The sequence below is a fragment of the Buteo buteo genome, chromosome 12 (genome assembly GCF_964188355.1).
Source record: "Buteo buteo chromosome 12, bButBut1.hap1.1, whole genome shotgun sequence".
Classification (NCBI taxonomy): Eukaryota; Metazoa; Chordata; class Aves; order Accipitriformes; family Accipitridae; genus Buteo; species Buteo buteo.
Window position 1 is genome coordinate 36,363,079 of NC_134182.1, and position 14,260 is coordinate 36,377,338.

The 14,260-nt window shown below is 38.3% G+C and overlaps 1 protein-coding gene across 3 annotated transcripts in view; it reads right to left on the reverse strand.

Moving 5' to 3' along the window:
* The window catches only part of SMOC2 (SPARC related modular calcium binding 2), a 149,604-nt gene that overhangs the window by 27,209 nt on the left and 108,135 nt on the right, over positions 1-14,260 (reverse strand). For all 3 annotated transcript variants that reach the window (XM_075043346.1, XM_075043347.1, XM_075043348.1), the window contains exon 9: positions 11,383-11,465. In XM_075043346.1, the coding sequence (XP_074899447.1) occupies positions 11,383-11,465 (83 nt within the window). The remainder of the gene's footprint in view (positions 1-11,382; positions 11,466-14,260) is intronic.

Sequence of the window (14,260 nt, forward strand, 5' to 3'; positions counted from 1 at the left end):
AAAGCACGCTATCCATTTTGCAGGGAACAGCCTTACAAATCAATGGCATGTTTTTATTCAGTTTATACTCTATCAGATGAAAAAGGAGAAGCCCCATACCATGCGTCTTAGAGGAAATAGTGTCTTATTATGTGACTCCCACTCACTGTCATGATAAGGTTCAGGTGTCATTTTTCATTATGATTACAGCCCTGGCAGACTAAAAGGTTTTCACCTTTTCCATCCAGTTATATGAGTTTTTCTTGCCATCTTTCAGATGGTGAGATGATAATGATTGCAGGTACTCTGGCAGAAAACACTGAGCTTATGCTACATCAATCTTTCCCTCTTCTTGTGTTGTTTTTTCTACTCCTCACCCAAGAACTGCAAACCAGTTACCCTAAGTTATTATTAGATACCTCTCCCATGTCTTCACTGTACCAGAAATTATTTCAAGGTTTTTAAAATGCTTTTTTTGAAGCTTAGTAGCTTTAGGAATACAGCATCAAAGTTTGTTCAATGAGGGCAAATATTTTAATCCCTTTCAGGTTCCAATGTGATCAAAGTTTCACTCTGCTTATGCTAGGATTTTATACTTGGCACAGACAATACCTCAGTATCTATAGTCATTTACTTACAAGCAGCTGTTTTAAAAGGCACTGAGGTATTTTCACTGTAAACTTCAGATTTCTTTTAAAAGACAATAAGTATAGTGATTTTCTTAATACTCACATGTATTTTCCTCAGAGCCCTTGCTAAAAGAAACAAAGCTGTTTAACATGCACTGTTTTGCACTCTTGTGGATTTCTCGATTAGGCTAATCTCTGCATCAAAACATTTCACATAAATTCATTTCCTTCTTCATCTTTTTGGTATTAGAAAAAAAGAATAAAGATAAAAAGGAAGGGCTCAGCTCTCAATTCTAGAGTTTCTCTATTTATCTCCTGGGAGGGCTCAATGCTATGGGCTTTTGAGCAGCTGAATGCTGACCACAGAAATCTCTTGAAGTACAGAGCGTTATTAGTCCAGGTACAGAGGCTTGGGGCTTGTCATCAGTAAGCAGGGCTGAGCAGTCTACATGGAGTGCTAGTTTAAGGAGAATGAAATTTAAGATTTCATTAGACTAAATTGGTTTCAGGGAGCCATTAGTCATTCCTCTCCCCGTCCCCCTGACCTGATATCCAGAGTGTAGGTAATATTCCAAATACTTAAGTGAGATAAAGGAGTATCTGAAAAAATGCCATTTTTCAAACAGGTGCTCACATACCTTATTACTATTGTGAGACTTATTTCCCTGCTAAAAGCACTTCAGAGTGGAACAGTACAAGAAAAAATGTTGCTGTGTGATCCAATTTCAGCTGAATACTATCGGCCACAGCAGAGACAAAGCCAGGCTGTATCTCACTGCTTATGGAATACCACAGCTGTTCATTTTCATGATCTGTTCAGGTAAGGTGGCAATTACGTCATTTAACTTGAGCTAACAAAATATATTGAGCTACTGATGTTAATCGTACTTGCTCCCTCTACAGTCAATGGAGACAGGCACTTTCCAGAAAGAGATTCAACCTAAAACACATACCAAAGCAACACACAGACATAATTCTAGCATAGGGATCTGAACTCTTTGAATATGTCTATATCAAAATCTCTATTCTCCCTTTAGATATTACAAAAATGACCATTTGCTTGGATGGGTAAGAACGAATGCCTTGTGGATATTTCCCCCCCCGCCCTCTTTGGTGTGATGACTACAAGCCTATTGTAGATTTTCCTACTCTGCTGAGTGTGGTTTGAGTAGTAATGCACTCTGAGTTTCATCCAGGAGTATTACATGTGTATTACATCTTCTCATTACAGGTTAATCTGCCATGGCATGACAAAGTCTGTCCAAACTTTCACTGTCTTGCAAGACTGCATTTGCTTTTAGGTAGGAAGTTTACTGTTTCAATCATTGTTAATGGGTGTACTCCTTCCTATAAGCAGTTCAGAGATATCCAAGCAAAATTATACCATGTGGAGTTAGGGAACTGCTAAATATAAGCACAGATTTATAAAGCAGCTAGAAACTTTTCAGTAAAAGACAAAACAAAAAATTAAACCTCTCTAAATCAGCTCCATGAGTTAATAATACTTATGATAATGAGATTGTTATCCATGATGCTGTTCTGTTTTTTAAAAGAAAAACAAATATGTTCAACCAAAGCTTTTTCATTGCTGGATTTAGAACACCATATGTATTAAATTATGGATTAAATGTATGGATTAAAATGTATAGATAAATTAAAGTTAGAAATTAGAATACCTTTCTGAAATGTCTTTTTTCAGCTTTACCGAAGTTTTATGGCAGAATGGGTTTCACTTAGTTTATTACATCTCACTGTGGGGAAAACAAGGGGTTTTTTTATGCGTGTGTATTTATATATGTATATACACATTCACTCCTAGTAAAGATGGAAGGAAAGGGTCCATCTTTATCAGAATCAATGGCAAAATCATCAAGTGCAGGGGGCAGCACTTGTCTACATATTTATATCACCAATGGGTAAACCAACACAGCTTCATGAGGGTCAGTGGAACTTTTCTGACGTCCACTCAGCCTTAAAAAAGGCATTTCTAGGGGCAAGCATTCTCTCACTTAATCATTCTTTGGCCCAGAAGGCAAAAACCACAATCAGAAACCCGTTTGGAGAGTGCTGGTGCAGAGAGGGTGACTGTACAGCTGGGGGATGACAACCTCCCTGAAGCCAGTCAGGCACAGGAGAACATCCTCCCTTTCTGGGCACATGTCCCATTGCAAGCAGGACCCAAGGGCACAGAGCAGAAGAGCTGGCAAGGCTGCGCTGCGTAACAACGGATTTGTCTGGAAAGGGAGGACAGCAACAAGTGAGGAGAGAAACAGAATTTATATTCTTTGGTGTAGCCTCCAGTATTTTTTTTAATGCTGAGAAGCAAATGAAGTCAGTGTTTATTAGTCCTAATATAGCCCTTTAAAATAAACATAAAATTATAGGTTGATATTAAGTAGAGCAATGAATGAAATGCTATTGCTGAGCCAGTAGCATCACCTTTAATTAGCCAGCTTTTCTCTTTCTCTAGCTGTGATACAGCTGTCTCTTTCACTGGCTCTTTACTAGTAGCTCAAACACTTTCACTGTAATTTTTTTAGACAAATTCACACATAACTGGAAGTTAGAGCAGCTCTTAAGTTATGTGCTTGAGCATTTTTTTTGTTTCAGATATTAATATTCCTGCTTTAGGTTGGGGGGAAGATACTCTTTTGTTAAGAAATGACTACAAATTGAGGCAAAAATAAAGCAATATGAAGAACTGTGGCCAGACCATTAGTAATTAAAGACAGGATGGGGAGATGGACAGAAGAGGGTGTGCAGGAAATAAACGTGATCTGCAGAGCCTTGAAAAATAACTTGCAGGCCTGCCTTCCTCTGGAGCAAAACTGCCCGCTGGGAGACTACAATATAATCATGTAGCCAGACAATAGGGTAATAATATTGAAGCTACTCAATCCAAAAGCCCAAGCAAACCGTTGTAGGTTAAAGAGACAGAGTCCTCCCTGGAGGGTCATCTGCTCTGAAGCCACAGCAGTGGCCTCAGGACTTACTGCTGCAGACCCCTCTCTGTGTGGGGGGGTTAACCAGTAGACCTAGGCAGTCATGAGAATTACCACTGTAGGCCAACGTCCTCCCTAGGCCACCTAATAAGTACTCAAAGAAGTACTCAGTACTCAAATAAGCTTTTGTGTTACCATGTGGGCACTCTGCCACTCAAGATAGCAGAGGGCTGGAAAGCCAGGCTTCCTCCTGGCTAAACTACTGCTTTGGAAGGCGAAACAGCCATTCCCCTGCCCCCCCCCCCTCCCCCCCCAGCACTACAGGGCTGAGGACGAGCAAGCCTGGCCTGCCAGCACCCCTCTGCACCTCGCTGTCGAGTCTCACGGCTCCCATCCGCCCTGCAAGACCTGCCAGGCTCCGGGCAGGCCCCCTCCTTCATCCCTGCAGTGCAGCTATTCTGTTCTGCCATCGTTGCTGTGGAGGTTCACGCCGGCTTTGCCCCAACATCTCCTGGTCACAGTTCAAACACTTAACTAGGCAGGTCTGCTCCATACAGAGCCCTCTTGCCAAGTATCTCTCAGTAAATAAAGCAGTATAGGGCTCAGGACGATAGTTACAGGCTCATTCAGAACAGCCAGCAACTTCAAATGATTGTTTGACAACTCAGAGCTTTAAGATTCAATAGCAGAAAGGGATATTTTAAATATTAGCTCATGCAGCCAAAAAGCTGGTTACATCATAAAAATATAATCCTTTTAAATCACAGCTCAGTGGAGAAAGTTACAGGCCAATTGACCTAACAATTTGAAGCTCATGGGAAGTCAGGCATATGTATATAATCTGCACTGTGATCAGAAATAGTCAATTACTTAACTGATACCCTTAAAAAGAAGCAAAGTTTTAGTTATTCAAACATTTAAGAATGTGTAGTAAGGTAAGGTTATTTTCTACTCGGTGCCAGTATGGGACTACACACAGGAAACGAAGAATGGTGTGAAATGACAGTAAGCGGGGTGAGGCAGACCAGTGGTGGTACCTCAGAGTTTTAGCTGAGAAATAGTCTGGTACCTTATGAAAGCTGATGTGCTCACAGTTGACAGTGGAGTAACTGTAAAAGTATAATGGAACATACCTCAAAAGGAAAAGCAGTTAAGCCTCTATCACTTTCTTTTTTTCAAAGGTGCCTTTGAAGTAAGACACTTTATATGATAGCTGTTTGGCTGTGGGCCTTGCATCATCATGGTTTGAGCGTTTCCGATTATTTCTCTTTAACTTTGGAAAAAGAAGATGCACTGCCAACAACCAAAAGAAAACTGTACTTATCCACACATAATTCCCCCATAACATAAATCATGAGTTTTGCTCCACAAAATATAAACTGTTCAGGGTCAGTCCTGGATTATCCCACCAGAAACACAGTAAATAAAACCATTACAGTAGGAAGAAAATTGGACAGTTAGAATACTTCTGTTTCTCTTGAGTAACACAAATGTGAAATAAACAAATCAGTTAAACAGCTCTCATGCATGATTTTGGGGAGAAAATATTAACTGTTTGATCGCCAAGGTTAAACTAAGCTTCTGAAGATCCATAGGACAAAACAATAGCAGAGAACAGAATCACTAGTAGGCTGTACCTGTAGTTCAACACAACCACAGTTAAGGAAGAGTTTTAAGGGAATACTTTTGTTACTAAGTTGATTGACTATACAAGGGACATGCACCAAGACATTTCATTTAAGTAATATTTTAACATTCTTAGGTTGACTTAAACTGTAGACCATCACAGTGCTGACACAGTGATCAGCAGAGCTTATGCCCTGGATGGAAAGCAATGGGGTTTGGGTTTGGGTTGCGGGGTGGAGGAGGCAGTGGTCTATACTCTTGTCCAAACTGAGAATTTGAAATCTGTCTTATAGAGGCTGAGCAAAGATGCCAATTTTTCTAATTTGGATCCTTCTTCTGTCACTGAATAAACCCTAGACATTAAAAATGGAAACCTTTCAGATGCTTATTAACTCAGTGCTATCAAAAACCCAAAACACTCAACCTTTTGGAGAAATGCTCTAGGATCGAAAATTGTAAAGAAAAGCATCTGAAGTGAGGCTTTTCAGAAAGCTGCAGGATTGCCAGGAAGGACAAAAATAAGAGTGAAATGCTGATCTTATTTCACCAGTAGAAATCTACAGTAACTTCAATGCAATTGATGCATTCTACTGGATTCCAGCTGGGTTAACTGAGATCAGCATCTCAGGAAAAGGAAATATTCAGCAGTGAAGAGCTACGCTATTTGGAGAAAATAGAAAAGGGAGACTTTCAGGACTTTTAGTAGATGGACTTACTGAATCTGCACATTCACCCAAGTCAGTAGATTGAATTACTGTTACAGTTTATAAGGCACTGTCATTTCCAAACTACAGTTTCCCCTCCCAAATTATCCTTTTGTATGAAAGGAAGTATCACAGCTATAGAAACTTCAAAAAACATACTATGTTAAAGAAAAGAAGAAACTCAAACAAGCCAAAACTAAATGTAAATAAAATTAATGGTCTGACTTAAAGCCACAAAACCATAGAAACCCAGTAATGTCTGAAAATCCAGCTTGACATTGTGTCCCTCTCTCAAGCTTGTGTGCCTTTTACTCACTTGGATTTCTCTTTTTTTTTTTTTTTCCTGCACAAAAGATAAGGGTACTTCTAATTAAAGAATTTTGTGTAAGCAAAATCACATTTCCCATAACACTTTTCAAATTTTTCCACTTACTTTCCAAATTTCAGGTCTTGGTAATGAAAATTGTATTACAGAAAAACCCAGACAAATTCCCAGGTCAAGTAAAAATACCAAAATCTTCAACTATATAAAGGATTATCCAAAGTTTATCCAGCCCTCACACACAGCAGAGCCTAAAACAGAGCCTACTTGCATTCAATGCATACTTTTTAAATAAGAAAAAGATTTGCCCTTGAGGAAAATTAGCCAAGTGGTCTGGCAGTGTCTCAATATGCTATCATGTCTTGCTTTTTTACATATCCAAGCCCCTTTCTTCCAGGTTGCTTAGAGCAGAGGCAAGACTAGCTTTATGAACAGGTAGTTTATCCATTTTCTAAGGCATTGTTCTCTGAAGTGGAGTGCATGTACCCCAGGGGGGATACAAGACAATCAATTGGAGTGCAGGAAGAAAATTTTTTTTTTACTAGTAATAAATAAAAATTTAAAAAATTAAAATTGTGGTTATTTCATCTTTATTTCATCCTTTTTTGATTTCTATATTTGGGTATGTTCTACAATGTACTCAATATATTAGTACAGTAGTACATCTATATAATTTATAAATAAATATGCATCTATTGAGGGTGCATGCTGAAAAATATCTTACTGATTATTAAAAAGTAATGAATACATATAGTGCTTGAAAATACCTTTACCCATAGACCCAGCCTGAAAAAATACAGTCACAAGAACCAATATTTCTTCAGCTTGGCTGAATTTGACCTATTGCCACTCATGATTTTAGGAAAATACAGGGGCATCTACACCTCATTCCATCATGTTACAGGTTTAGCTTAACCAGCCTTCATGCTACACCCGTTTACATGCTCTTGACCAGCTTGTGTAGAAAACTGAATTTCTGTTTAACACACCAGTTATCCAAAAGTCTGAAATAAACCATTCAAGACTCTTCACAGAATATGTCAGTTCATCACAGGGCTTCCATTTTACTGTATAACACAGGGGAGAACAAAAGGTCAAACTACAAACATTTGAAAACTCTGACCGTGAGAAGAGTAAAAAATCCTTCTGTTTCCCCAGTATGTGACATTCTCTAGACTCCATTTTGGGTTCATTTTCATTATCTCAGAATAACTAGTTTCTGAGAAGGATCAAAACCACAGGTAACCTCAGAAAAATGCTTTGGCTTTAAAAAAAGGACTAGAAATCTAATGGGAAGAATTATTATTATATAACTTCCAGCCCAATCTAGCAGATACAGGTGGCTTGGATCGTTCTTACAAACATTAGATTAGCCTTCAATTTCAGATGCTTTATATTAAGTTACCCTTAGGATGTGAGGATATATTCTTAGCTCGGTTTAAATCAGTGGGAATTTTGCCACAGACTCCAAGGGGCCCTTACCTTCTACAATTTTGCCTTAACAAGATATCAGTGTTTGCCAAAACCTGCATCTTGATTTATTTGCAAATTATTGCTAAAAATATTTGGCTTAACATGTAATGGGTTCAAATTTTCAGGTGGGATAAATCAGCGTAGCTGCAGAACTATGCCAATTTAATCCACCTGAGGATGTACCAGTGGGTTTTATCCTATTTAAGATCATTCATAGTAATAAAGTAATTGTTTTAAAATCTTCCTGGTTTTACACAGCAGGCAGTCACAGTGGTTTCACCCAGGGCTACTGCATTTTTGTGGGTATAAGCTGCAAATCAAGCAAACCCGTCCCTTCAAAAATGTATTATTCCTTGAAAGTAAGTACACAATTAACCTATATTTTTTATTCAGTCCTGGCACCACTCAGCAATCAGAGGCTGTATTTAAATTTAGTCAACACAAATGCAAACATGCCTTTGCAACACTGCTTACAATAGAGAACCTTTGAGTAATAGTGGTTCATTTCTACTAAAAAGTTGATTCGTGTTAGCCATTTGTGCAATTTTACGTGTTACTTGTTAACAGCTACCCACACCTGTGCAAGATCCTATTTCAACCTCCTTTTTACAAAAACCAATCTAAAATAAACTCAATTCATTATTACTTAATGTAGTGTTTGTATGATAAGAGACAAATTTGCCAGTTGAGGACTTGGGCATTTAACAGACTAGTTGAGAGAGAGAAAAGAGAAAGCCTTAAGACAGTGAAAGAAAAATAAACACCTTAACACAACTGCAATTGTAAAGTAACCTCTTCCCCCTGTTACTTCTATAGGCATGTACTTACTCCATGCTGCTGCAGAGAAGAGGGAGGTTCTTCTAGCTAAGCCCTAAGTACTTAAGAAATGTTAGGAAATTTTGGTATTTGCCTTACTTTAAAATAATATAAAGCATTTGGAAGACAAAGATTAAGCAACAGAAGATATGAAAGAGCAAATCCATGTCATACATAATAATTTATGATAATTATGAACTCACATTGCTGCAGTAGTTTGTTGGACTAAAGCTCACATAATGCAAAATACCATAAAGTAGAAAAAGAAAATCAAAAGACCATTGCCTAACTTAATGAAAATGAATTTATCAGGTAGGAGATTACAGCATGGAAAGTTCTTGTTAATTGTTTCACTGGAAAATTATCTTGACTTTGGATAAACCTTTGTTACTGTACTGTATAAAAGCACTACCAGTTTGGATAAGAAATCGATGTGTGAAAGCTTAAAACCCTTCACTTGCCCATCGTCCCTCTAAGATTTCAGCTAGCAAATGCTACTTCAACATTTTTAGCAAAAGGTAGGCATGACCAGCAAGTGATATCTTTTAGTGCAAAACTTGTTTCTTCAGCTTCTGCTCTGCTATACTCTTTTCTGAGTGCAAGTTCTTTACACTGAGAAAAAACATACATGAAATCAAGTAATTACCCAAGTCTGTAACTATGCAAGTGCTGTTTAAAATAAATTGTTGAAGATGACCAACTTTCCATTGGTTTCAATGGAGTAAGGACTGTAAAATGTGATAGATTAGTTTGGGTTGGAAGGGAACTTTAAAGGTCATCTAGTCAACCCCCCCCTGCAATGATCAGGGACATTTTCAACTAGATCAGGTTGCTCAGAGCCCTGTCCAGTCTGACCTTGAATGTTTCCAGGGATGGGGCATCTACTACCTCTCTGGGCAACCTGTCCCAGAGTTTCACCACCCTCATCATAAACAATTTCCTCCTTATATCTAGTCTGACTCTACCCTCTTTTAGTTTAAAACCATTACCCCTTGTCCTATCGCTACAAGCACTACTAAGTCTGTCCCCATCTTTCTTATAGGCCCCCTTTAAGTATTGAAAGGCCTCAATTAGGTCCAAAATATTTCCTAAATGATCCCTGACATACCTGCCAACTTCCCTGAAGTTACAACAGCAGTAACTTCAGTAAGCAAGTACTGACTGATGAAATGATGGATACACATCATCAATCTGATTGTCAACAGAGGCGTGTTTGCCACAAAGTTTCACATATCTGAGAATTTATGTGGCACATATGGTTCTTGCTGAACTCTGTGAGCAGCTCAACAGCAAAACTGCAAGTAAGGCATGCTCCATCCCTTTTTTTGTGAAGGAAGAGAAATGGAGACAATTTGGTAAGAGCTGTGAAATTCATGTCCCAAGGTGAATTTTTAGTGCAAATTAGCTTTTCATCTCTTAGTATATATACATGTTCAGTATCTTAAGTGATAAGCCATAATGCAGAATGAGTACCTCACTCATTCAACCCTATCTCCCACTGTCTCTTTCATAAAGTAATCAAGTTCTACCTAAAAAACTAACCAGATTTTCTGCCTCATTACTAGTCCTTTAGAAGGCTGTTGCCTCACTGCTTTAATAGTTGGAAACCACTTTACAGCTCCCAGGTGAAATTCATTCGGGGTAGTTCATACCTATTTTTCTTGTGCCCAAATCATCACAGAGGAAAACAGTTTCTCTCCCAATATTGCCTCCAGACCTTGTCTTGTTTGTCAAAATGAAGCAAATGCTAGCTGCCTTCTCTTGGAAAGTAGGTGCTTTCCCTGATACATTAGTGCTACCTAACTTCTCCTGTGTATCCATTTCCCTGAACACAGATGACCAGAATTGTACCCACGGTTCTAGATAAAATCCGGATAAAATAGTAGGGTTATCTAAAATGGCATGTACATTTCCTTGTCTGCCTTGTCTGTCTTATTCCTGTCTGTCTGTCTGTCCCATCATACCTAGCTAGATATGGGTTTGGGTCACACTTGCCATTTTTACAGCCACAGTAATTGGACAGCTTACATTTAATCCTATGATCGACTTCTTTCTATGTAGAACACAACATATAATTATATATGGTATAACAACATATTCATATTTCTTCTTTTTTATTATACCTTGTAATTAAATTTATTTCATGACAGAGGGTATTAATGTGTGCTTCATTCAATATACATTTCACAACTGATGGGCATGTTTAGTTCAGAATTATTGTCTAAATGTTTCTCTGGGTTGCTAAACTGAAATATTTTTCATGACACAAAAAATCTGCCCACATAATTTGTTTGTTTCTGGTTCTTTACAATAGCTGACAGTAATTCAGAATTTCCTCATAACGTGTGCAATATCATTAAACCTGCTACACCTCAAGTTATTCAAACATATTAAAAGGTCATTTCAAAAATGAAGCAAGTCTACTGACATCTGTGTAGCTCAACTATCCAGAGATAAGATCTCTCACACACTTATAAAAAGTGTGAAAAAATGAAAAATCTAATTAACACCAAGGTTTGTTTCTACAACAGAGTACTCTTGGAAAAAAGTAAGTGATGATACATTTTTAAGACTGATTTGAAGATAGAGGCCAATTTCCCATGAATTTTGCTAGAACAAGGATTATGAAGTACTCGCCAAGTTGTTCTGGACATATGTGCCGACTTCTCTAGTATGACAACGGCAAGGAATAATCCCAGCAGGTAAATGTGACTGCCTTTAAACTACTGAGAAAAATGAGCCTTACTTTCTCTGACAACATCCCAAGACCCATGTTTACATACATTGTTCCAAAGCCAAAGACTTCAGTCAGTGGCAAATCTAAATAGCGATATCTAAAAGATACATTGTTTTGACATAGAGTAAGAAATTGCTTTATCTGTTTCACTGACCTTGAAGCTGGCGTCCTTTGTACAAGTCCTTTGTTTTGGTTGGGTGAGCTCTGGCACCGTTATCACACTTAGGTTGTTCATACCTAAAGAACAAACAGGGAGAGAATAAAACCAGCCAAGGTTAATTTGATTTAGAACTACTTCCAATTTTGTAGTCCAAATTAAACTTGTACCTTCTTTTATTCAGGGAATAAGCTTGTTTTTCATTCAGAAGGGGCAATGCAAATTCATCTGCCTATTTTCCACTTACCTCAAAGAAGCCAGCACAACTTTATTCTCCTGGGGTTGATACCAAACTAAACAAATATTATCTGTTCCAAAGCCCATTCTACAGGGAAAAAAACTGAGGAAGGAGAAAACTGTGGGGAACTGCTATAAAGTAATACATAATAAAAAAATAATTTTGGAAAAAAAAAAATTAAAAAAACCCACAAAATCAAAACCGAAGTCAGGCTCTCCTCCCACCTACCAAATCAAAAAGGCATGACCAATGTGACAAATTCTGACATCTGACACAGTATTCATGTTGGGAAACACCAGAAAAGCAATTTCAAAATCCCAGCAAGCCAGGTACTGTAGTTAGCTACTACTGCAGCTCTAAAGCCATGTGTTACTGTATCCTCTCCAAAAAAAATGTTAGTTTGCATAAGAAGGGCTAACCATGAACAGCTAACATTTTGAACAAGACTGAAGAACTGATAGGGTTTCCAGAAGGAAGGGGATTGGGCTGGAGCTGCTTGCAATGGATTGTGAAAAAGACTGAATCTCCACCTGCTACTTGAATATTCTGGTTCCTCTATGCTTTCTGAGTTTACTTAAAGTCACTTTGTTAGTCCAGCTGGTAACAAGAAACTCTGCTATTTGTATTTCCAACAAACATTGACTTACGCAATGCCACTACCAATATCTTTCATGCAAGACTGGGAGGCATGGGAGCATCTGCTGCTGAGTCTCTCCTTTTTGTTTCTGTCCCACTATCGATGCATGGTGGCTTTTCACTCAGCTTGACAAAATCTCCTTTAAGAAATTTTACTTTTTCATTCTCCTAAAGTAGTTTGAAGCTGCAGAATTCAGTGTGTAGCATTTCAGAGAAAGTTTCAATTCTCAGTTAAACACACTTAGTAATATGACTTGTGTCCACATACATGTGTGTGCACATACATACCTGTTCACTGCATCTGGGTTCTTTCATATTTTACATGACTTATCATCTTCCTTTGAAATTCTCCTATTCTACATTCTCCAAAATGACATTTACTGAGAGGCATACTAAAATGTCTAATTAAAATATACTAATCCAAATTTTTGGAACAAAATATTCTTTTTAAAAGCATTAAACAGTGGCTATGTCCTGGGTCTAGGCCAGACTGCCCCTAAGACCAATACCTGAGTATTCTGATCTTAATTGTCAGGCAGAATGAAAAAAAAAAACAACCCAATATTATTCTTCCTTTGAGTGCTTAATTTATTTCTGTATCATCTGATGAAACTGCCCACTGGCCCATCAAACTTTGGCTCCTGCAAGCAGGTACAGTGTTGTTTTCATGGACATGGGAGAGCTAGAAGCACTTTTTTTTTTCCCTAAGGAACGGCAGGAATAGAAGCTGCTTTGATAGCATGGGTTGGATTCAGATACCTGATGGGTGACCACTTCAATCAGCCAAGAAAAGAGTGAAAGGGAAATCTCTGAGCAACACTCACTAATGCAGTACCTGGCAACCAGCCTGGTCCCCGATTAATCTGATACCTGACTCTGCATTCCTCTCGTCCTCTTCCGTTATTGTTACTGCTCTGTGCCTACACTGTCTTTTTTGGCCTCTACTCTTCTACCCTTTGGGCTTATATTTTTGTTAAATACACATGTAGTTCATCATATACAAACTAGATCTATTAAAGCCCAATAAGTGTTAAAATGCTGCAATGCGAAAAGTCTACATTTAACTCTTTAAAGCAACTGGAGAAAGAAAATGAATCATTAGGAATTTACCATAAAGGAACAGCCATGCTAAGAACTGATAAGAAAAACATGCTTGCCTCAGTTTTCATGGGGAAAGAGTGGGAAAGGGATAGCATGTCAGAATGGAGCACTGTCTGGTTAAAAATAATGTGGTCAAAAGATACGCCAAGTTACTCTTTTGAATTTTAAAGGAGAAAGAATCCTTAGCAGTGGATGTGTATCTAGAGTCGGCAAGGGCTTATGAAGGCTGCTTTATACCTCTGAGCAGTCTGCTGGGAAGCACTGAGATTTAGTGAGGTGTACAAAGCAGTAGAGGATGGAGGCTTTCACAGGGATTCTACAGTGTGGGCAGCCTCATGAAGCAGCTGATTCATGTTCTTTTTTAAGTTTAGAGAATCTTGTGCAAGTGGATTGGGGATTACTTCGCCCATGATCCTAGCTGCTAAAAAGTCGCCTGTGAGAACACAGACTCATGGCCCTGCTGAGCAAAAAGGCTGAGGGTCACGCTGTGATGTCCTAGAGGTATTGGGAGCCCGCTGCTGAGGACCATACTGACAGACTTTGGGGGGAATGGTTGTTTGTACCCTTTAAATGCATTATCATCTTTTAGTCAGATGTTTCCTCTAGGCTTTCATAAAAGCCAGCTTGATACCACAACTTCACATATTTCTTGGGAGTTTTACTGTCTTAAATATCCTAGAGTGGTTCTTCATTCACATATCTTTAGTTTAACTCTTTTTTTTTTTTTTTTTTGCTGGAATACCTTCAATGACAAATCATCTTTTTTTCAGATGACAGGACATTAGAAGGTGAATGAGTATTAATAACTTCCCTTCATTTTGGGGGTCTAATTTAATGTGACTACTATTTATTGTGGTATTCAGAGCCTGATGATATGACAAATTTCATCCTCATGAATGT